This window comes from Simochromis diagramma, unplaced genomic scaffold, assembly GCF_900408965.1.
Source record: "Simochromis diagramma unplaced genomic scaffold, fSimDia1.1 OVJJ01000438.1, whole genome shotgun sequence".
In the NCBI taxonomy this organism is placed as follows: domain Eukaryota; kingdom Metazoa; phylum Chordata; class Actinopteri; order Cichliformes; family Cichlidae; genus Simochromis; species Simochromis diagramma.
In genome coordinates, this window is record NW_024387263.1 from 383,931 (window position 1) to 409,368 (window position 25,438).

At 39.4% G+C, this 25,438-nt stretch overlaps 1 protein-coding gene across 6 annotated transcripts in view; it reads left to right on the plus strand.

Annotated features, from left to right (window-relative positions):
• Positions 1-225: 225 nt before the first annotated feature.
• LOC120715374 (V-set domain-containing T-cell activation inhibitor 1-like) overlaps positions 226-25,438 on the plus strand; it is a 69,740-nt gene continuing 44,527 nt past the window's right edge. The window contains exons 1-5 of one of the 6 annotated variants that reach the window (XM_040002339.1): positions 226-600; positions 2,514-2,855; positions 3,138-3,145; positions 4,517-4,538; positions 6,173-6,439. In XM_040002339.1, the coding sequence (XP_039858273.1) occupies positions 525-600; positions 2,514-2,855; positions 3,138-3,145; positions 4,517-4,538; positions 6,173-6,439 (715 nt within the window). In that variant the 5' untranslated portion in view covers positions 226-524. Of the gene's footprint in view, positions 601-2,513; positions 2,856-3,137; positions 3,146-4,516; positions 4,539-6,172; positions 6,440-21,403; positions 21,434-25,438 lie in introns of all 6 variants that reach the window. The other 5 variants (XM_040002344.1, XM_040002343.1, XM_040002338.1 and 2 more) reach the window with 5 other exon arrangements.

Here is a 25,438-nt window from a genome sequence, read left to right on the forward strand (position 1 = left end):
ATTATTTACATTTTTATTTTGAAGTAGTCAGAGGTAAGTCCTACTAATTGCTAACCTTGCCATCGTTTTTTCTTTGTTTTATGCAGATTTCATACAGATGTAGGGGGAAAAAACAACCAACAAAGGTGATATAGTAACGCTTAACTATTTATTTTATTTTATTTTAGTAATCTTCAAGAGTCAAAAACTGCAGCTGGCTTTGACCATAAAGGCTGCAGTGGGAGATGCTCCTCTCCTCTCTTACATCAGCCTGTATCCGTTTCTATAAACAGACTCTGCTCATTAATCTTCCTCCTGTCACTGTTTCTGTATAACTGTCACTGATATTATAAAGGTGACATCTAAAAGTCCATGACGCTGTGACGTAATACACCGGAAATTATGGCAGATATGGCGGACTGCTTTAAGACACTAGAAACTGAAACTGTATTTTTACTGCGTCAGTGCTGAGAGGAGAGGGGTGGCTCGGATCTTGGTTACACAGAATAGTTGCCGTATTTGATCCTCAGAGGGTTTCTGCACACATGGAGCTTCTAGCACTTCTGTTTCTGAGCTTCTGTTTCCTGACTTTGTCCGGACGGACGTTTGCTGCTGAATCCGGTAAGAAGCTCATTGATTTAGACTGATCATGTGTGCATGCGCAGTCATGTTTCACAGGAGCGGATGGAGCTTTAACGATGTTCATGCTGCTGCTGTAGCGGGTGGATGACTGCGGAGTCTACACCTGTGACATCAGCGTTTAACGCAGCCGCATTTTGATGTTGAAATAATGAGCAGATAAATGTGCGGCAATTCTACAACAGTATGAAAATGTTCTTTTTATTTTTTACGATCAGATTATCTCATTATTTCACCCTGACTTTTTTTCAGGTGTGGCGTATTTGTTTGTGTTTCCTGCAAACACACGTGTTTTATTTTTTCTTTACAAACTGAAACAATTGAGATTCAGATACATCAACAATGATATAAAATTATTATTATTATTATCCTTAATTAGTAAAGGGAGCACAGAAGTCATCCATAAACACATAAGTAGGCAAGTATATAAAGTTCATTTTTCCTTGTATGTGTTACTACAGCTCCACCTGCTGCCAGTTTTAAAGGGAGTGGCACAGCCAGGCCCCAAAAGGATGGAGAGTGGCTGTACCCTGTTTCCATTTCCTGAGGTTTTTACAGTCAGAGTTAAAACACTGTGTGGCCCATTAACATGAGGCTGTTACTGACTCTGATGTGCAGCTTCAAACTGGCAGATTTTTGAGAGCTCAGCTGGTGAAAAGGACACAGACTGGATGTGTTTCAAATCTTTATCAGTGAAAAATGTTTGGCCTCACAGTGTTGACACTGTTGCTGCCTGAATGTGTGATAACCTCTGATGAGCCTCCTGGTCCTGGTGAGCTGGTTGGGGGCAGGATTATGTTCACTTCTACCTCTTTATATGAATTTTTTTATGCACTTGCCACACTTTAATAGAAATATCATACGAGAAGAACTGCAAGACCAAAATGCTCATGAGACACTTGAACTGAGAGGCAACATCTTCTACTTTCTGAAACTCTGCTTGTTTAGCGTGTAGTTAAAAGCCAGTCTACACCTAACACCAGCACATGTGGTTCACTGGTGACCTGCTGGATATTAAGAGGTTGATAAATTCCTCCTTAATCATGTGAAGATCTTTGCCCCAAACCAGAAATTATTTCACAATCTTTCCACACAGCTTTGTAGTAACTTGCAGTATTTGATGGGGCCTTAAACTTTAAAATGAAATCCTTCTGAGGAGGCTAAAAACCAAGCAGCAGCTCACAGACATGTCAGGGCTGTTGTCAGCTGTAATACTGTTATAGAAAACTGTTACAGTTATAAAGCTGAGGATTCAGAATATTTCTAAGATTAGAAAACTAATCATGAATAAGCTGATATTTCTATTTACAGAAAAAAATGAATACAGTGTCATCACATATATGTTACTCAGGTGGAGCTGTGTGTTGGTAGGATGGAGGAGCATTTCATGTGGATGCAGTCATATTAGCAGAAAAAAATATTCTTATTTATTCTCTTTAATGGACCTCACCCTCTGACTTCTGTAAACAGAAATGTAATACATGCAGTAAAGATGAGCTATTATACTCATTTCCAGCTCCATGTTTTATTCTTGGACACTGCTGGAACAGTTTATCTCAGCCTCTGAGTTAGTCCTCTCTGTAATGAGCTCTTCAGCTCCTTCAGCTTCTATTTAAATCAGTCATACATACAGGTGGGACTGTGATGACAACAGGAAAATATGAAGGGAAACTAAACTAAATAAATATGAATTCTTGTTGTAGGAAAAAATAAAGAAGGGTTTTAATTGTGAATGCATTGTGATTTTTATGTTTTTAATCTTTGTGAAAGTTGTTTTTACTTTCTGAAATAAAAACGTTGAGCTTTAAGCCAATTCTCTTCTGATTGGCTGCCCCTGCCTCATACCTGACTTTCTTCTATCCTTATCCCTGTTTAAAACATGCTTTGTCTTTCAGAGACACCTGTGGCCAGAGTGACTGTGCGAGAAGATGATGATGTTATTTTACCCTGTTCCCTCGACACCAATGAGAACATTGAGTCAATGCTGTTTGACTGGGTTAAGGAAGTCCCTCGAAAGGAGGTGTTCATGTATCGTAATCGCAGTCATTACAATAATGGTCTGCCAGGTCAAGATGTGGAGTTCAAAGGTCGAGTCTCACATTATCCAGAAGAGCTGAAGTACGGAAACGCCTCCATAAGACTAAAACAAACTAGGCTGGAGGACAAAGGCACCTATACCTGTATATTCCCAGAAATAAAGCCCAGTGAAAAAATCTTCCGCATTGAGCTTGTTGTTGGTGAGTGCTGTTATAAACCAGCTGATTATTTACAGATGAAACAGCATGCACATCTGGCAGGGCCTCACTCCTACAGCACACCTGCAGTGATATTTGCAATATTTGGTGAAAAAGACTGAGACCTTCCCATATGCATGCTTCTCCTGCACCTGCGCCATATCAAAAATCTGAAGTGCCCTAAAAAAATAAAATCTCTGTGAATGCAGCTATAAACACTGCATTTATTATACTGCCAACTTAATGAGAACCTACCACTACTAACCTGTTTCTTTTTCCTTTCAGAGCCCGTATTAACTTGTTAGAGCCTCTCACAGTCATGTGCACTTCTGCATGTCTGGAACTACCAGAATAAACTTTTTAATAATTTCTAAACCTTCAATATCTGATACCTGCCTGTTTCAACAATGTGAAGTAAAATCTGTGATCTTTAATGTAGTCTGTTAGTTTTACCTTTAGCTCTGACACAGATCATTTGTTAGAGGATTATACAGGAAATCACTGAAGCCTTGTTGTTTTTAAGCTTTTACTTCATATTTCAAATACAGTTAATTGGTCATTATGAGGGCTAGGAGGCCGAAATTTACAGGATATCATCTTTTTTAAATCTACAATAAATGTGCCAAGTTTCATGCTGATATTCTGAATTAATTTAAAGATATTAAACATATTAATTCAAATTGCAAAGCAGAGAATCTATGACAAATTATTTCTAAACTCCACAAAAATCTCTTCAAAGTTAACAAATAATAAGGATTCATTCAGGTTTTTTTATATTTCACGGGTTCCTAGATGCTAAACTCAACTTCAAAACGATGTCCTGAATAATTAAAACAAAGATTCACACATCTATTATACTTTAATCGGGTATTTTTTGACAGATTAAATACTTTTCTTTGATTTGTTTTCGTTCCATCGTAACTGCGAATCCAACTACTTTATCTTCCATATATGGTCAGACAGGTGATTTTCCCGGCTTCAAACTGAGAGTGGTTTCACTGCGGTGACTTTCTACTGGATGAGAGTAGCTGTCAATCAAACACCCACGTAGCTGTCGTAATGATGCTCATTTCTGATTGGCTGACTGAATTAATGGTGTCGTGAGGTCGTTATATTATGTCCGCAATCGATGCTGATTGATTAATTTTGCTCGTGGGTGTTTCCTGATATCAGAGATGTTACAATGATTGGTACAAATTAGTCGTCGACGCTTTGAAATTGCTTTTAATCTTCTTATTTTAAAAGTTTCTGTAACTCCGATAAAACTTCACAAGAGAATAAATTCTCTTTTTTCTGGAAGTCTTTACTCCCGGTTGAATTTAAACGAGCGGAAGTTAATCTGTGAGTTTTGTTCGTTAAAAGGAGCTCCTATTTGTCTTTAAATGTCTATTTTTGGTCCGATTAACGACTTTCTAATGGTGATGCAACATGCTAACCGTAACGTTATTAACTTTTTACTGACGTAAATAAAGACGTAAGTGTTTTATGTCGTAAATTATTTTTTTGACATTCGTGAATCTACTGAAAAAAGAATATCTGAGCTTTCAAACGATGTGTTTTACCACTGTATCTTTGTTTCCGTTCAACAGGAGAATATCACGTATCTTCACTTATTAATTTTACATGTAAAATTAGGTCGCATACAACCTCTGCGTTTCAAAAGGTTAAAGATCCGAAACTTTCCAGGTGAGTCCTGTTTGTGCCGATACTGACGATAACATGCTCGTTTGTTTTTATGTGAACGTGTAAGCAGTAGGAAAAGACAAACAGGCACTTGTTTTGGTGAGAACTATATATAAGGTCTAAAGATTATCTTTATTAACAGTCCACGGTTAAAGCAAAAATGTTCATGATATTGTTTTTTTTATCCGCACATAAAAAAATTATGCTACAGTGTTGGTGTGCTACACAATCGTAGTTAACGGGGATTATATTTTTTTATATTTAAAAAGTATTTATTGTAATCTCTAATACCTTTCAGATGTTTCAGCCATTTTACATGTACAGTTTCGTCATCTGTGTACAATGGCAAAGGGCTATTCTATTCTCATGTTAAATAAAATTTTTATTTCTACTTAAAAAACAAAAAGCAAAGAAATGAAAAAAGACGATATGAAGTCTTTCCTCTGCTTTTGTTTTCACCCAAGTTACAGCTTCTATTTGATGATTTGGTTTATGTTTGGGCAGCATAATCAAACCTAATGCTGTAATATTACATTTAAATTATTTGATGCATATATTTTTGAAACTTTTTTTTGCATTGCCTTGTTAGAGAACATGGGACAGACCACATCTCTTTTAAGACTCATGTACTAGTTTTATTTTACTGTTGTTTTTTTCCTTTGTTTATTAGAAGCCATGGTTAAAAAGACAGTACTCCCTCAATTGTAAGGTTTGTGTAACAACAGAAACAGTTTAAAATTAGGCAAATTCAACCTGAGATGAATAACAACACAACATACAGTCCCAATCAAAAGTTTATGACCACTTGAAAAAGGGCAAAAAATCATATTTTGATTGATTTATTTTTTTTAATCTATTTATTTATTTATGAAAATCATATTTCTTAACAAGGTTCCAAGTAAGTAAAAATGCAACAAGACATGGAAATGAGCATGCAATTTATTGAAAACAACGCTTAAACTGAAACTGGCTGTTTTACAGCTGATCAAAGGTTGAGGACCACACCTCCAAACAAACCCTGTAAACCCCCCAAAAATAAATCAAAGTTCCAAACATAAACATGGCAAGAGTAGCTCCACTGTTATTGTTTCTCTTATATGGTACAAATAGTTTTTAAAATAACTTTGAAAATTGTGGTCAACACAACTGAGCCTTTGTGGTGTATTATATTGAAAATTGTGATTATTCATTCAAAATAATTCTGACAATAAGTCATTTAACTGATTATATAATTTTCAAAGGTAAAATTTTGATGTTTACAAAGTTGAATTAAGTTTTTCAAAGCTGAAAAAGACTGGATTTGCAAGTAGCATATTCTGTTAATATTAATTGCAAGGAATCCTAGAATCGCCCCTGATTGCAACCAAAGGATATATAGACTAGCTGCTCTAATGCATCATTCTCTCTTTCTCTGCAAATTTGCCCAAACTCATCTCTTTATAAGGTATGAGTGTTATGTACGGTAAAAACTTTACAGACTCATGTTAACAATGCTGGAGGATTAAGGTGGTACTCTGCTTTGCTTTTTCTTTATCAAACTAACTAATTTATGCAGAAACAGTAGAAACAATTGATGATAACATGTCATATTGTTACATTGTTAACACTGTTGTTTGTTGTCTATGATGTGCTCACAGGTGCAGGTCCAAAACCGTATGTCACAATACTTAAAGAAAATGGGCTGCTGGAGTGTGAAGTTCCAGGTGCTTCTCCTAAACCTACAGTTGAGTGGTGGGACAGTGACAACAAAACACTTCCTTCTAAGACGGTGCAGGATAAAGAAGAACAAGGTCGCTTTCACGTCATCGTCCAGACTACTGTGACTGAGCCTGGCTGTTATCGCTGTGTAGCCACACAGATGGAAAAATGGCATCGGATTTCTTCAGAGATCTGTGTGCATCGTGGTGAGTGGGATATAATTCTTCAAAGAAGTTTGAAGATCAAAGTATGAATATGTGCTTAGATTGAACACTAAGAATGTGGTCTGGGAGGAAAGGCTGAAAGCTAAATTATGAAAACATGAACATAAAAAAAAGATTTGGCTTCAGTAGAGACGATGTGCATGCTGGAAAAAAAGCTGTCAGCTCCTAACCTAATGTTAAAAAACTAAACTCACAAAAATATACTGTATATTATAAAATATGAACATTGCTGTTGTGACTGATTTGTTTATGAACTCTCACATGATGCCCCAAGCTCACATCAATATCTTGATGTCTTTTTAAACCTGAGCATGCTCACAGGCTCTTGAAATAACACTCTCATGGTAAATCTTACTCTGCTTTATTTTTAATTTTTAAACGTTAATGGCATCATATTCACATTCTGGGTGGTGCTCTCACTTGGTGTTGGCTCTCTCTAGAGTATCATTTTTTGTTGCTGTTACGACATAGTGGTGTTTTTGTGTAGCTTATCTGTGTAGCCAGTTTAATTAAAAACTTATATCTAACGTCTTATTTCATAGTATAATTTTCACATGCCCTAACTTGAAGCACTCTGTTGATTCACTCGCTAAATATAGTCACAGTATTCACTCACTATGTCTTTAAGGATTTGCTAGCTTGACTCGTAGCTGACTCACTAGCAGCATGGATTCTTCACTTGTACCTCTGCACTTTCCTGCTCAGTGTGTGAGACGTCTAGTTACTCCTCAGCCTCCTTTAGTAAAATCGATACTTGTAATAAATGTAGCCTATTTGCAGCTCTGGAGGATTACTGAATTGGAGACTCGATGTCGTAGCTTTGAACAACCCGTAGCTAGCCAGGCCCCTGTAGCCGGTGCAGCTGAAGGTAGCATAGGCCCCAGCATATTGTCCTGAGCAGCCAGGGAAACAGGATGGCTGGGTGACGGTGAGGAGGAAGCGTAGTCCTAAACAGAAGCTCCTGGTACATGTATCTAACCATTTTCCCCCACTCGGTGACACACCTGCCAGGGATCAAACTGTGGTAATTGGTGATTCTGTTCTGAGACATTCGAAGGTAAAGACAGACAATTGTCCTCCAGAGACCAGAGCAGGTGACATTGAGGGAAATGTAACCAATGTCAGACTCTGTAGTTTTCTCTGGTCCCCTCCCCAGTTGGACCAGGAGTGACATGTTTAGCCGCATGTTCTCCTTAAATTGCTGGCTGTCTGAGTGGTGTCCCAGAAACGATGTGGGCTTCATAGATAATTGGGAAATGTTGTGGAACTTTTAAATAACCTGCAACACATCCAGTGAGCGTTTTGAAATGGTTTAATAACATATTGCAATATGGAGAGAAACATCCAAGCCAAAACACTAGGATCATCTCTGAAATTTCGCCACCCTAACATCTTTCAATGCATAGACAGACAAAGAACTCTTACATGTTGGCCCCTCTCACCAGGGGGCTATACCTTCAGCCCCATCCTTAAAATCTTCTCCCTCTCAGAGAGAATTATGACCTTGTTTTCTGCTTGGCTTTCACCTAAGGGTTTACATCCCTGATAAACAGGAGTCTCACTATCTGTTTAATGTCTCCCATGAACTAACAATGGCCTCACTGTGTCAAGTGTGTGTGTAGAGCATAAGGCCCATTTGTGGTGCACATGAATACAACTAAGTGAGAAAGTGATATTACTCTTACTAATGTGATACGATTAAAATATGTGATTAATATATGAGAAAAGAAATCTGCCACCACAGGTTGCAGTTGAGAAGTTGACATGGGAGGTTGTCGTCTGTTGGGTTTGTTCTGAGGATGCACCTGGTTCCTTTTGCGCTATATGAAGAACCCCTGGGTGCTTTAGGTGACACATATTGCAATCCAAATGACTCCTACAATCTTTTTGATTGTATGGCCAACTTTCAGACAACCAAAACAAATTCCCCTTTCCTTGATAAAAATCAACTTATCCTGATGCATTTTAGCTTTAAACGGCATAAATTTCTACAAGAAATGATTACTCTGTGAAGAAAACAAGCAACTATGGAGGACAGTGGAGGTGGTCTTGTTTTTAGCTGATTGAGTTTTGACTCCGGGAACTGTGCTGAAATTTGTGGAAAAACTGGAACTTGAAACTTTAGAGCTCCCAGATTGTGAGTCTTGGATATTGTCAAACACTGGAAATGATGGTACTTTCACTGATTTTATTATAAAGGCAACCAGATAAGTTAACACTGCTCTGTAAACATTTCGTTCTGGCAGCGTATAAGCAACAACTCTCCATTTTTCAGTCAGTTTGTATGGGAGTTTCAAAACAATCATTCTCATGTTTAAAGGCAAATCCAGCTCCTTCATATAAACAGTTTGTTGTGTTAGATTTGAACATCCTTGGAGAAAATGACTGAAGACCTTTCACATCTTCACTTTTTATAGGTGTCCAACTCATAATCTTCATATGTGCAATTTTACTTTCATTTCCAAAATGTTCTTCAGGAAGATGTTTAGTTCTGGAATAGCCCTGCTCAGGAAGTAAATACTGACAACTATGCACCAAGTCTTTAGGCTGCCCTCTAATGAACTACTCTAAAAAGTGCAAACAATCACTCCAGTTATCAGTTTTAGCTTCTGCTCCGTTTTCAAAGGCATTCATAAATAATCTATATTGTAAATGGTCTCCATCAAACACAAGGATGTTTCTGGCTGGGAGGACAGAAGATGAGTTTTGTTTTACAAGTAGAGTAGCAATGTCATTTTGTCTTTGCATGTTGTTAACAATCTCATTCTGAGAGTTCTCAGTCAAAGTAGGAGATTGAAGCTGTGTTTGCTGCGTCGCTTGAGCTGAAGCATCAACCTTTACCATCATCTCATCCATCTGAGGTTATTTTTGACTTTGTTTGGGTATGATGGCCTGTGATTCAGATGCAGTATTTATTACTAGAGATGGACCGATCCGATATAACGTATCGGTATTGGTCCAATACTGACATAAATTATTGGATCGGATATTGGAGAAAATAAAAAATGTTATCCGATCCATTAAATATCAAAAAAGCACCTCGCAAAACTTGCGACATGGCATAACTCGGCTCATAACCGTAGCACGTCGGAGCAGTGTGCATCACGTGATAGAGCGGCTGTGGCGTGGAAGACCTGTTGTCTGGTTGAGCATTCGGAGCCTCGCTACCAAACCGGAATTTCATCTCCAAAGTTATCCCAGAGAGAAGTAAAGCAAGTGTGTAAGTTAATCTCTGAATGTTTGTAAAGCATTCCAGCGTTAAGCTTAACAACCGATATATGGAGCGACTGCCTCTCATCCTCTCCCCCTCCCTCTCCTGCTGCTACTTCAATCATGAAACTGATTAATGATCAGCTGATCGGCTTTTTCCGGCTGAACAACAGCAGCACGTTTAAGCTTGATAAGCTGTTGTTAGAATTTATTTAATATTACTTTCTACACCAGGATCCTTTTCTAAGCAGCTGACGGCTGGTAACTGTGCAGGGGCGGATCTAGCAAAGTTTAGCCAGGGGGGCCGATAGGGCATGAACAGGGAAAAGGGGGCACAAAGACATACTTTTCTTTCTTATTCTCATTTAAAATGTCCAGCTTTTAATAATTAATTATCTAAATCTTACACCCAAAGTTTTAATCTGATGTAAAATGTATAGAAGTCCATTACTGTATATAGTATCTTTTAAGTCTAATATACCCTAGTAAGCTATAGTACTTTTTCCTTTGGGAAGGTACCATCTGTGCAGTCTGCAGTTCTGTTGAAGAAAGATGTTGAATCTATTTAATTATTCTTGAAAAATAATTAATTTCTGTGCATTTTTTTTCACACTGTATCAAATTAAAGTTAATTACGTCGATTAAGCATCATGAGGTGGGGGGTGGTTCCCTATTTTTTTTTTTTTTTTTTTTTTTTTTTTTTTTTGCTGGGAGTTTGCAACCCTATTAGTTAGTCGAAATATTAAGCAACCTAAGTACTACTTAAAATACCAGAATAGGGAGGATGGTGCAGGTTTAAGTTTATTAAATTGATCAGTTTTGCTGAACTATGAAATATTTTGGGGTGCAGTGTATTTTTTGCATACAGGTATAACCAGTGTTGGTCAAGTTACTTGAAAAAAGTAATCAGTAACTAATTCCTGATTACTTCCCAAAAAAAGTAATCCCTTTACTTTACGGATTACTTATTTTCAAAATTAATTACTTAGTTACTTAGTTGCTTTTTAAAAACAGGATTTACAACCTGAATAGGTGATAAAGCGATAGATCTTTCAGCCCAATTCTACTTTTTCTGCATAATCCATCATACAAAATGTAATCAAATGGAAAAGTCTCTTTTTAAAACTTGTTTTATCAGTTTTAATCTTTTAACTTTATCCATCAAGCAAAAACTTAATTATATGCAACGTTCTCTGACTGGAAGAAATTAGTTTAACATTTAAACCTATTTTCTGCACATTCCAGCACATAAAATAAAATATTTTTTGTGTTTACACTCAGTCTTTCAAATAGATGCAAGTAAAACACAGCAGAAAATAAATAAAGTCAAAGACTCAGCGGTCCTGTTGCTCTATTTTCACCTGTAAAGCAGGACTGCGGTAGGCGGAGGTTTACCCTGGTGCAGGTGTGCCGCGGTCAGTGGAAGAATCCGCGAGTTTCTCTGTGAGTTTCCCATTACATCGTAGCTACTCGGTGCTTGCTCAGAAGTTTAGGGGGTTTTTTCGCTGTAAAAAGAAGTTTTCTTCCCACGCACAGCGGACACTAATGTTTTTGTCACTTTTTATGGAATCAAACTCAAAGTAAGGTCAGTACTTCCACGCTTTAAACGCTGCATGCTCATACTCTCTCCCACAATCGATATGTGATCCATTGTTGATCTGCACACAGCTGTTGTCACCAACGTCGCACTCGCTTACGTCACTGTCATGAGACATTCTCGCAAAAAAAATCACGGTTTTAGTAACGCAGTAACGCAGCGTTCCTACGGGAAAGTAACTGATCTAATTACCGCTTTTGCAAAAGTAATCCCTTACTTTACTCGTTACTTGAAAAAGTAATCAGATTACAGTAACCCGTTACTGCCCATCTCTGGGTATAACAGAATAGCTTTAGTGCTGTTGTTTTTTTGGAGGTTTTTTTTTTTTTTTTTTTTAACTTGAGTTTGAGCTTATACAAAATGCAGCAAGATGTTAAAGATGTTTTATTGATTAAAAAACACACTATATCGGATTCATATCAGTATTGGCCGATATACAAATTTATGGTATCGGACATAAAACAGTGGTATCGTGCCATTTCTATATATTACAGATTGATCTCTTTCTATTGGAACAAATGTACCAGTGTAAGGATTTAACCTAGGCATTTCCTGTACGTGCCCTCTTTCAAAATAAGAGTTTGTTCCATCAGATCATTTAGAGCCACAAACTGAGTTTATTTTTAAGACATGAAGCTTTCCAAGTCTAATTTCTCATTTTCTTTTCCTCTTGAACTTCAATAAAAAAATTATTTTATTTTTTTTAGTATTTTTGGTTTTTAATGCTGCGACTAGCTCAGACTGCCTTATCAGCCGCAGCTTTAAGGTGTAAAGAAGATATTGATGAAATTCGAGTTTGCAGTGAACAAAGTTTTTGAACGTGACTTTATGCTTGAAATATTAGACACTGTCTTCAGGATTTATTTCATCCAGATTGTTGAAAATCTGGATGAACATCAAGAGTGTTACTGTTGTGTTCAGTTTATGGATCGTCTGCTTCCTGCAACCAAACCTTTACATTATCCATAAAAACAAAGAATCCTGTCACCTTGGACTGAAAATACACAGTTAACCTTTTCATTTCTTCTGGCAGTTGCAAACTTGATGATTCTTGCAAATCATTTGCATCATGGTAGCATTTAATAAACTTGACAAATTCACAAGACACTTCATTGACATTTTTATGTGGTGTCATTAATGCAGAGATTTTCTCCATGTACTTTGAGTATGTTTATATTTTGAACTCGAACTTGAACTAAGACATTTGTCGATATATCTCACAAAATAGTGCATATTCTGTGAATCTCGGGCAAGTTGACTTATGAGACGTGTTTTCAGCTGGGCGTGTACCTGGAGTTGAGTGACCGATGCATGAAACTATACATTTTTAGACATAAGTTGTAACAGTTGCCATTTTCTTTGTGAGTATTTATTTCACAGCGTGCTGCGGCGAAAAGCCTGTTCTAACGTTTGAGTCTAAGGTTTATTTTGTAGCACCTGGCGGCTCTTTTTTCCTTCTCATACGTAAACTCTCTCTCATATGATTCTTATGTAGGTGGTAGAAAAGGGGGAAAAAATGACCATAAACAGTGTATTTTGCGACACCATGAAACAATCGATAGCGTATAATGTGAAACGATTGATGTATTAATGTCATCATATTGCACAGCCCTAATCGACAAACATGTCGTCTTTTAACAGATTTTGATTCCAGGGAGCAAACATTTCCACAACACGTGTCAGCATATTTCAGTTAGCTATCCAATTATGTATCAATTTGGGACATCAACTCAGTTCATCAGTCTTTGTAGTGAAAATCTGTTTTCAAACTCTTAATAGCTTCACCGTTTTCCTTTACAGCTTAAACAATAATATCACTCACCAGTTTTGATGAATGAGTGGTGTGTTAATCCAGGCCTCAAGCAGCAAGTCCGTTTAAATTCCCCAAAAGACGATCCAATAACTTTAGTCCGATGGTGATCCTTGAGATCCATAAATCAAAATGCCCAAAACGTGAAAGTTGCGTTTTACGGCTTATTTATCCAGTTTGGCGAGCAGTAAACAAAGATTCATTATTTGTTGTTTCCTGCTGCTTCTCCTGGTGTGATTTAAAAAAAAAACAAAAAAAACAAACAGAAAAAAAGTAGGCCCACCCCAGTGTATGCTGGTCCCATACCAGTCCCTTTGTTTATAGAAAATGGCCCTACAGTTCTTTTTGGCTGACTTACACAGATAAACAACAAACAAACAAACCCAAAACAAAATTAAGCATTTATTAACCTACAAACAAACCTTATAAATAACCCCAAAAAATAAAGTAAACCAAGAACAATTTTTTTTTTTTTTTTTTTTTTTTTGAGTGCTAACACACCCACAGTGATTAGTTTTTGTGTCTTCTGACTCGTTTTCAGATGATGCTGCTCAGATTTGTACATTCACATTATTAACAGCATTTCAGTTAATTCAATTTATTTATCTATTTATACAGCAACAAATCACAACAACAGTCACTTCAAGGTACTTTATATGGTGATATGGTACTACAAGGTCATTAAGATAAGATGGGGCCTGATTATTTAAGACCTTGTATGTGAGGAGCAGGATTCTGAATTCAATTCTGGATTTAACAGGAAGCCAATGAAGGGAAGCCAAAACAGGAGAAATCTGCTCTCTCTTTCTAGTCCCTGTCAGGACTCTTGCTGCAGCATTTTGGATTAACTGAAGACTTTTCAGTGAGTTTTAGGACTTCCTGATAATAATGAATTACAGTCGTCCAGCCTGGAAGTAATAAATGCATGAACTAGTTTTTTAGCGTCACTCTGAGACAGGATATTTCTAACTTTAGAGATGTTGCGCAAATGGAAGAAAGCAGCCTTACATATTTGTTTAATATGTGCATTGAAGGACATGTCCTGGTCAAAAATGACTCCAAGGTTCCTCACAGTGTTACTGGAGGCCAAGGTAATGCCATCCAGAGTAAGAATCTGCTTAGATACCATATTTCTAAGATTTTCAGGGCCGAGTACAATAACCTCAGTTTTATCTGAATTAAGAAGCAGAAATGTGGTCCCTCTCATCCAGGTTTTATGTTGTTGTTAATATTAACGTTAAAGGGATGGTTGGCTCAACAGTACTCTTACTTTTTGTCAGCCTGGCTACAGCGCTGAAGAGAAACCTGGGGTTGTTCTTATTTTCTTCAATCAGTGACGAATAGTAAGATGTTCTGGTTTTAAGGAGTTATACCAGGGAATCAAGTACTTCTGATTTGAGACTCTCTTTTTCACAGGAGATACAGTATCTGCTCTATGTTGGTACAGGGCATTGAAGATGATAACAGTGGGTGGATTATGTTCTTAAACTTAGTTACAGCACTTTCAGAAAGACATCTGTGATAAAGTCCACTCTCCACCGCTGTGTAATCAATTATTGTAAATGTAAATGTTATCAGGAAATGATCAGACAGGAGAGGGTTTTCAGGAAACACTGTTAAATGTTCAGTTTCTATGCCATATGTTAAAACAAGATCTAGAGTGTGATTAAAGTGGTGGGGTGGGTTCTTTTACATTTTGAGAGAAACCAATTGAGTCTAATAACAGATTAAATGCCATGTTGAGGCTGTCATTTTTAGCATCTACATGGATGTTAAAATCACCCACAATAATTATTTTATCTGAGCTCAGAACTAAATCAGATAAAAAGTCTGAGAAATCAGACAGAAACTCTGTGTAAGGCCCAGGTGGACGATAGATGATAACAAGTAAGACTGGTTTCTGAGGTTTACAGCTGGGGTGGACGAGGCGAAGCATCAGGCTTTCAAATGAATTAAAAGTCTGTCTTGGTCTTTCATTAATTAATAGGCTGGTGTGAAAAATTGCTGCTACACCGCCCCCTCGGCCTGTGCTTCGAGGTTTCTGGTAGTTAGAATGACTCGGGGGGTGTTGATTCATTTAAACTAACATAATCATCCTGCTGCAACCAGGATACTGTATTGTTCTTTCTTTTTGATTTGTTTTATGTTTAAGTTGTTTGTTGCTGGTTTTTAGTTTGTTTTTTGTCTGTTTGGGAGCTGACACAGTCTCTATGGAGATGGGTTTTTGGTGGGGGTAACAGGAGGAGAGAAGCTGCAGAGAGGCGTGTAAGACTGCAACTCTGCTTCCTGGTCCCAACTCTGGATAGTCATATTTTGGGGGGTTTAATTAATTTGTCCATATTTCTAGAAATGAGAGCTGCTCCATCCAAAGTGGGATGGATGCTGTCTCTCCTAACAAGACCAGGTTTCCTCCAGAAGGTTTGCCAATTATCTATGAAGCCCACATCGTTTCTGGGACACCACTCAGACAGCCAGCAATTTAAGGAGAACATGCGGCTAAACATGTCGCTCCTGGTCTGATTGGGGAGGGGACCAGAGAAAACTACAGAGTCCCACATTGTTTTGGCAAAGTTGCACACCGATTCAATATTGATTTTAGTGACCTCCGATTGGCGTAACCGGGTGTCATTACTGCCGACGTGAATTATGATTTTACTGAATTTACGTTTACCCTTAGCCAGCAGTTTTGAATTTCCCTCAATGTCGCCTGCTCTGGCCCCTGGAAGACAATTGACTATGGTTGCCGGTGTCTCTAGCTTCACGTCTGAGAACAGAATCACCAATTACCAGAGTTTGACCCCCGGCGGGTGTGTCGCCGAGTGGGGAAAAACGGTTAGACACATGAACAGGTTGGTGGTGTACCTGGGGCTTCTGTTTAGGACTATGCTTCCTCCTCACAGTCACCCAGCCGCCCTCTTTCCCCAGCTGCCTGGGGTCTGCCGGGGAACAGCTAGCGGGGCCTACGCTATCTTCGGCTGCACCAGCTACAGTGGCCTGGCTAGCCAAGGGTGAATGAAGGGTGCTAAGCCGAGTCTCCAATTCAGTAATCCTGGCCTCCAGCGCTGCAAATATGCTACATTTGTTACAAGTATCATTACTGCTAAAGGAGGCCGAGGAGTAACTAAACATCTGACACAATGAGCAGGAAAGTGCAGAAAGGACAGGTGAAGTAGCCATGGTGCTAACGAGTCGGCTACAAGCTAAGCTAAGCTAGCGAAACAGTACAGACACAGTGAGTGAATACTTTGGCTATAAATTAGGTAGTGGGTACACAGAAAGTGTGCTTCGGATGAAGCACGTAAAGATTATACTATGAAAAAAGAATGTATTTAAAAGTTGTTAATTAAATTGCTAAGCAGATAAGCTACTCAGAAACACCACTGTGTTTGAGCAGGAACAGGAAGTGATACTCTACCACAAAGTGAGCGAACACCAAGTGACAGCGCCACCACAAGATTGATTTGAAAGCCTGATGCTAGCTGGAAAACTCAAAAACCAGTCTTATTTGTTATCAACTATGGGCCTTACACAGAGTTTTTATCTGATTTAGTGCTCAGCTCAGATAAAATAATTATCGTGGGTAATTTTTCCCCAAGCTTTATTTTCATTTTTAAATTGGAAACGAGCAACAAAAAAAAAAAAAAAAAAGCGAACAAAAAACTCACAATTGTGGGACAGAGCAGGTATCATCAAATAACCACAGCATGGCAGGCCATTATGACCACAAAAACATTCTCAGGAGCACACTCTTGTATCTTTGCCTTTCAAGGATAGCCTCAAACATCTAAGAACCGAACACAAAAAATACAGGCATAATAATAATAATAAAAATAATAATTATAATAGTAACAGTATTGGTAATTACAGAAATTTAAAACAAACACACAAATAAACAAAAAAAAGGAAAAAAAAAAAAAAAAAGGAAGAATTAATTAAAAAAAAAAAAAAAAAAAAAAAAAAAAAACACATCGTGTGAACCCCTCCCACCATCCCCCCACCCCTTTACCCCTGTATGGCTCTCAACCTCATCACATTCATGTATCCAGACAGCCCATATTTACACCCGTCTATAGAAACTCTCATACACAGGAGTCAACATCCCACGAGATAAAATTACAGCATTCAGGAAATCTAGTCAGAAGGGCCTAACCGAGGATTAACTCAGGGTAGGCCCAGGGAAATTTGCGTCTGACAGACTGACTGACAGTAATACTGACAGAAATGGTCCCCAAATTTTTTTGAAGGTTCCATATTTCCCTTTTACACTATGCGATATCTTCTCAGGTGTACAATAGGATGCTAGCTCATTAATCCAGTGTCTCAGTGTTGGAGAATTTTCAGATTTCCAATGTATCAGAATACATTTTTTTACTGCAGTACTCGCAAGTAAAATAAAATATTTCTTGTGATAATTCACATTTATAGAACCTGTGTCACCTAAAATCCATAGTTTTGGGTCCATTTCGATTTGGATCCCAATTACCCTTGAAATTATTTCAATGACCCGTCTCCAGAACTCTTCTATCACTGGGCAATTCCACAACATATGGAGGAGATCGCCATCTGTCACCTTACATCTCAAACATTTGGGAGAGTAATTAATATCAATTTTATGTAATCTATAAGGTGTATAATATGTCCTATGGAATATATTAAATTGCATTTGCCTGTGATTTGTAATTAACATGGTCTGTGCCTGTTCCAATAGATGGTGCCATTCTACCTCTTCATAAACATAGCCCAGGTCTGTCTCCCATTTTCTTTTCAGAGATGCTTTATTATAGTCAGGTAACTTTTCATTAATAATAGTGTATATTGAAGATGCTATTCCTTTTATTGACTTCCATGGTTTGGCGCAAAGATGCGTTTCAAAAGGACTTTCTTTAGGAATCTCGGGGAATAATCCTTTGGTTTTTTCTTTGACCCAATCTCTTATTTGTAGGAATTTGAAGAAATTTTGACCTGGAAGTTTGAATTTTTCCTTTAGTTGTTGGAAGTCAATAAATGTATCATTATTGTACAAGTCAATTTTAATATCCATGTAGGTCCCTGCTCGACTGGACCATCACCTGGGCAGTCTGTCTGGCTGATGGTGGATTCTGCTCTGTAAAAACTCAGAGCCCTGTTACACAGGGCTTCCTCATCTGAATCACAATCACAGAAGAGGCTCTTGTCTTTGCTGGCTCCTTTGTGGTGGCATCTTTACACTGTTCCTGCAGCAGGGCTTAAAGGCTGGCCCAAACCTCGTATTGCTCTCCCCTTGCAAGACACTTTAAATCCTTAAAGCGTGGGTCACGCACAGTACCTATCTTGAGCCACTGATGGTTAAGTGTAGCTACACGTTGGGATAGGTCCTTTGTGAAGGCAGTCTTAAATTTCACCATGTAGTTTGAGTCATCATCGGAGAACTCCATGGTGTGATGCAGGTGGCAGAAAGCAGGTAAAACCACTGAACATGAGAGATATATCTCACCTCCAAGAAGCCCAGTCACAAACCTGTAGGAGACAGTTCCAGAAAGGAATTATTAATCTACATGATGACTGTCAACCATAGAGCTTTTTAAAAGAAACGGTAACAATTAGTTAAAAGATTGTTTTATTTACCTGCATGGCTCAAGGACAGTTGCCAGCTTTTGGAGTTTTACCAGCTCTGATGGAGTTAAAAATGACTAGCTTGTGCTTTGTTTGTCTAAAGCAGCAAAAACAGACTCTTGATTCTTTAGTAGATGCGAAACCATATCCAGCGTTGAATTCCACCGTGTGGAAACATCCTGTATGAGCGGCTCTTTCTGTTCCCCAGTCCTTGTTTGCTCCTGGTGTAAGTTCCTCCATATTAGCAGGGCTGTGTTTAAAGTGACCGACTATCTTTTTTTTTTTTTTTTTTTTTTTTTTTTTTTTTTGCTTTGCCTGTCCCGTTTGGCTCTTTTGCCATCAGAATTGTTGTCTAAAGGCAAAGAAAGATGCCCAACGGATTTACTTTACCAAATGGACCATCCCAGCCTTGCAGTAATGGGTCCATTTGATTCACCTTTTATTGTTTATTTTATTTTCACTTACTGAATACGGGACAGACTTGACTGGGGGAAGAAGGGGAGAAAGAAAGAGGGAAAGAGAAACAGCTGAGAAGAGGGACGGGGGAGAAGGGCAAAAGACCAAAACCAACAGAATGAGCAGAAAAGAAAAAAAAAAAAAAGAAATAAAAAATGCATATATCAATCACCCTGGATCACCTGCTGAGAAAGAAAAAAGGAAAACAAGCAGAAGAGAACAAGAGTAATAGAATAAACAGCATCACAATGATATATGGGAATATGACAGTAAATACTAAATATTAAACATTATTGTGCAGCACATAAGATCAACAGAAACACAGTGTGCTTTGAAGGTAGGAGCCAAAAAGGGTGTAGTTTGTGGGTGTGATCACCCGTGTGTACAACCTGTGAGCATGGACGCGCTTGTTTTTTTTAAAAGGTTCCTTCATGTAATGATCTGCTAGAGGGTGTGGGGGGGCACAGCCCCGTCCTCCAGGGCATGAAGCAGGTATGGAGGAGATCAAAACTCCAGACATCCAGAGGCCCCCAGAACACAAGAGACCAAGGAAGACTAACAGAGGGGCAGCCGCGCCACTGTCCCAGAAAGAGCTGAGGAGAGTCCCAGATGAGGCTCACTCAGCAGCCGCGGAGCAGAAGCCAGGGGGGGTTGTCAGTGACGCGCCCGTGAGCTCCGCCGGCAGCCAGCCGTGCCTGAGTGACCGAGCCCCAGGCCGAGAGGCCGGGGGCACCCCGCCTCCGAAGTGGCCCGAGCGAGCCCCAGGCTCCAGGCCCCGATAAGCAGCTGCCAAGGAGTGAGCCGGTGTGTACCTGGACGCCCATCCCCAGACACAAAGAACCACCAACGCACCGACACCTGAGGGAGTCCGCCACTGGCAGGGGAAGTGGTGGTAAGGGGAGATAGGCCTCCAAACCTTGGAGGGCCTGAGATGTCCCCAGAGAGGTGGCGTCTGATACCCAACCTGACATATAGACACAGACATACAGGCACACACAGATACAAACATCCATTCCCACCCTCATGCTCTCATATGCACTTACTCCACACTCAACAAAGTGGAGACAGACATAAAGAGACGCTGTACACACGATCACACTCCCCAAGCGTACTCTACAAACCGGGTCTAGGTACCCTTGCCCTGGAGGGGGAACTGCACCCAGACCCAGGTGGTGTTACCCTTTTCCCTGCGGTGGGGGGAGGCAGACCGCCCGACTCCGCAGCAGCAGGGAGGGACACACACTGCAGAGTTTCTTTAGGTCAGAAGGTAGAGCAGGGGTCTCTTAATTGCAGAGTTGGTGGTTCAATTCCTGGTTGCTTCAGTCATGAAATGTTCTCGGGGCAAGATGTAACACCAAAGTTTCTTTTTCTATAAAGCACTTGGAGAGTTTATATACAGAACAGAAAAGTCCTATAAAGAACCAGTGTGTTTAATTCATACTTTGTCTTTCAGGGACACCTGTCACCCACAGTAACTGTGAAAGAAGATGATGATGTCATTTTACCCTGTTCCCTCGACACCATGTGAATATTGAGAAAGTGCTGTTTGACTGGAAAAAGGAAGGAACAGTTCCACAAAAGGAGGTGTTCATGTAGGTTGAGGGCATCATTATAATAATGGTCTCCCAGGTCAAGACGAGCAGTTCAGAGATCGAGTCTCACATTTTCCGGAGAGAGCTGAAGTACGGAAACGCCTCCATAAGGAATAAACAAACGAAGCTGGAGGACAAAGGAATCTACACCTGTGACTTTCCACGTCTGCAGCCAGAACCCAAAATATTCCGCATTGGCTTGTTGTTGGTGAGTGCTGTTATAAATCAGCTGATTATTTACAGATGAAACAGCATGCACATCTGGCAGGGCCTCACCAAAGCACACCTGCAGTGATATTTGCAACATTTGTGTGAACAAAGCTGAGAATCCCTATGTGTTGCATGGTCCTGCAGTCTATTTATCATAGATCTCCACAGAGGTCGAGTCTTCAGTAAACAAAAAAAATCTGTGTCAATAAAGCTATAAACACTTAATAAGAAATGTCCACTTCTCCTGAAATATCAGACACAACAGCTGTTCAAAGTGTTTTCGACTGGGTGATATAACACATTCATGAACCAGAAAATCACCCTCTTGTTTAAGTGTATCACAACATTATGAAATAAAATATAAAAATATGTGTGATATCGCAAATTAATACTTCTGAGTTCCTTTTCTCCAGTTTTATTTGATTTCCAGGTTGATGATAACACAGTCACCTCTAACATGTGTGTTTGTTTCCTTTCAGAGGGCAGATTAAAGGTCCGAAACGTCCCAGGTGAGTCATGTTTGAGATTACGTCACTAATCTTTAAATCGTCGTGTGTATATCTGAACTTATAACCGATAGATAAACACTGATCCACCAACACCTTTACCTTAATTTGGAATTGAACCATAAGACGTACCTACATAAGCTTATAAACAGTCTGAACAACACAAAACCTTTTTATTTGTATTTTAATGAAATATTTAGATAATTTTGTTGTGTTACCTAATTCACACTTATTGAAAAACTGTGTGGTTGTGGTTGCTCATGAATTCTTTTCACTAGTTATCAGTCTAATAGAAATCTACCTTACAGGATGCATATGCTCAAAAGTTACCATCCCTCAGTGTAATTCAAATTCTATAACGTTGGTGCTTTTCTTTACCCTAAAAACGTTGTTACTCACATCTGTGCCCACAATAGCTAAACAAAAGAATGTGATTAATTGCCATTGCTCTTATATAATCTATGTTGTGTTCACAGGTGCAGCTCCAGACGCCTCTGTCACAAAATCTTGATCAAACAAATGACTGGGCGCTGCTCAGTGTGATGTTAAGGTCCTACCCCAACCTACGGTGAGTGGGTGGGACAGTAACAATAACATCATTCCTTCTGAGGAGCCGCAGGTCTCTAAAACAGGAGAGCACTTTACATCATCCTCAAAACTACTGTGAAAAAGACTGGCCGCTATCGCTGTGTTGCCACACAGAAAGAAATCCACCATCAAATATAAGGAAATCAATGTACATTTAAATGGGTGAGTGGCATTTTAATCATCAAACATATAAATAATCATGATTAGAAAAATGGGAATAAGTGCTCAGATTTTTTTTGTCTGCACAGAAACAAAGGTTAATAGTTAAATCATAACTAGTGAGGTCCAATGTCTAGAAAATGTTTCTCAGGTGAAAAAAGAAGGGGTGTGTGATAAACACTGCAGCAGACAGATTTCACGGAAGAACCACGAAGTACTTTAGTCTGAATTCAACTCATAAATGATTTTGTTTGTATATAAGACTTCTTACAGGTATCACTGTAGTGGCGATTCCAATTTTGTCCACTAAAACATCCAACAATAAACTCAACGCGCACTGTGGTGATAGTGTATGGTGTAACCGCTAAGACTGGTGGATCTAAATCTTCCACAAAAGGTCAACATACAAGAAGAAGGGGAGTGAGTGGGTCGGCGCTCAGGGCACAGAGATAAAGTCGGCCTTAAACACACCATTTATTTCTATGGAAAAAGACAATAAAAAGAACGTTCTCAAAACGCTACAAACCCTGCCGGCAGAAATAAATAACACTATCCAAAAAATACTACAATTTTCCCATAGGCTAAAATTCCCCCCACAGTCCCGTAATCCCACAGCCCAGCCATGCTCGGGCAAATGTTCTTATGGAAAGAATCAGGAGAGGAATTCCTCTTCCGGGATGGAAATCACGCCAGCCAGAAGACCAAGGAGGGGGCTCCTGTCGGCAGACCCTGTCTCCCTCGGACGACGCGTCACGCACAGCCCCGCCCACTCCACACCGAACACGGCCTCCCTCGGTAGCACCGCCAGATGCAGGCAGAGGGACACCCTGCCCTGCTGTGGATTTCACGCGCCGCCTCCCCACTGTCGCTATTCCTGCCGTTGATACTGGATCGCCGTGTTCCCTTGGCCCTCGTGTGGCCGAATGACTCGTGGCACACCACAGTCAGGCAGCAGGTCCTTCGTTACTTTGTGCTGGCTTGCACACGTTTTTTCCTCCTGCTCATTTTTTCGTGCGTCTCATCCCCCCGTCTCTGCACTCACCACCCTTAACAGGTCAGTCAGCCGCCTCGGGGAACGCCCCCCACCTCCACGGGTGCCTACTATACAAATTCAAAATAATAAAAATAAAGAATAAATAGCTCCAACACCGGGCCCCTAATTGTGCATACAATCACATTACTTTAAAGTTTTAAAAAAGGAGCTATTCCCTTTTTCCATATCCTTAATCTTCTTTGATGATGTGACTTCTTCCAGTAGCAAAAGAAGTTTGCCACTGGCCTTCCAAAACACTGGTCTTTGTTGGTAGTCTCACACAACGCACCAAGCCTTTGGTATCCCGGTTTACACTTAAGACTTTGCTATCATCCATGATCCTCTTGGAGCTGTAGCATCTGCAATCAAGACAATACTCCAGGTATAAGACATCGTTTAGTCCTCGCTATTTTGTCTTTCTTGCATCAGAGGTAGGTACGGAGAAAGCCTCTCTTCCAGAACAGTTCTGCCATGTACTCTACCTGTTTCACCTTTTCCTGACATGAAGTTCACTTGAATCAAACAGTCCTTGTGGTAAAACGGTTTTGTTTTTCAGCACAACAAATAATTGGGTGTCAGTGCTTCAAGATCATTTGAGTCATCAGAAACTGGCTAAATTGGTGTTGTTCAATATAGCTCAACTCACAGAAAATTGTTTGGAGTCCTTCATCATCTAAAACGTGTTTCTAGAGAACTGAGACTAAAGTATTCCTGGTGGAACGAATGAGATTCTCTCAAACATCCCCTTGGTGAGAGGCTGCTGGGATGGTAAAGTTGCATTTGATGGCGTCTTTTTAAGGAGACTTTGTCCTCTTTAACCTTATAGGCCCAAAGTAGTCCACTCCAACATTTGTGAATGGAGCTTCGTCTGGCAGGACTCTTCTTTGAGCAGATAGCCATCTTTTGTTCAACAACCTTTGTTTCTTCACAGGATACATGTGCTCGTCCTGATATCCCAACATTGATGATATGTCGTGAAATCAATGTTGAACACATGCATATCCTTTGCCAAATTGCAGGATGCTTTGCTTCCACTTGTATGGCTGCTTAATTCAATCGGCCACCCACTCTAAGGATTTCGCATCAATACTGGGTCGATTGTAGAGAGAACTTCCCTGAGACTGGCTTTGAGGCCACTGTTGAGTAAAGTAATTTCAGTTTTAAATTTCTGTTGTGCATATTGAATAACAGCTTATTCTAACCTTTGCCAAATCTCCCGAGTCAAAATCTTTCTTCAGAGTGGTCTAAATTGATCCATTCTTGTTCCCCATTTTTTCTTTTTATTTTCACCCCAATCATTCTTATTCAGATCTGCAGCAACAAACTTTTCCCCTTTCGTCAAGCAACACAAGGTCTCTTTCAGCTTAAAAGACAAGGCTGCCAAAATTTTAAGTTTTGTCCAAGATGAGTAAGTAGGTAAGTATAATTTTAATAATAGCACCTTTCTAGACAAAAGATCTCAAAGTGCGTTCACACAGAGATAACAAGGTATAAAACCAGACAAAAGTTAACGGAATGCAATTCTAAAAAGATGTGTCTTAAGTAGTTTTTTAAAAGAGACTACTGAGTCCACATATCTTAAGCTCAGAGGGAGAGAGTTCCACAGTCTGGGGGCCACAGTGGCAAAAGCTCTGTCTCCCTTAGTTCTCAGCCTTGTATATTGTAAACAAGTAGACCCTGATCACATGACCTCAGGGACCTGCTAGGGACAAAGGGCTGTAAAAGTTCAAAGATGTAAGCTGGTGCTTGTCACTGAAGAGCTCTAAAGGTCAGAACCAGAATTTTAAAATGGACTCTGAATTCAATGGGCAGGCGATGGAGCGTATTAGTAACAGCATCACGTGTGAGTTCTTGGGTGATTTGGTCAGAAGCCTGACCCTCCTGCTCCTCTGATGATCTTTCATTAAAGTAAAAATTGTATTGTTTAATCAGAATTTCTTCAAGATGCTCGACAGAGAATCCATTGGCTGTTACAGCAGTGAAGTTGTTTTTATTTTGCTGTTACTTCCAGTGCGCAGGGGACCATTTATGACCCAGACAACTTTGGTTTCCACAGCACAAGGTCCACCTTCCACATAGTTTATCAACTTTCATGGCGTTAAAAACATTTGAAGCATCTGTGCCTATCAGTATTTCCACATCTGCATCAATGTTATGAAGTTTTAACAGGTTTAAGGTGAGGCAACTGATCAATATCCTCTGTTGGGGAATATTGATTGTAGAAACTG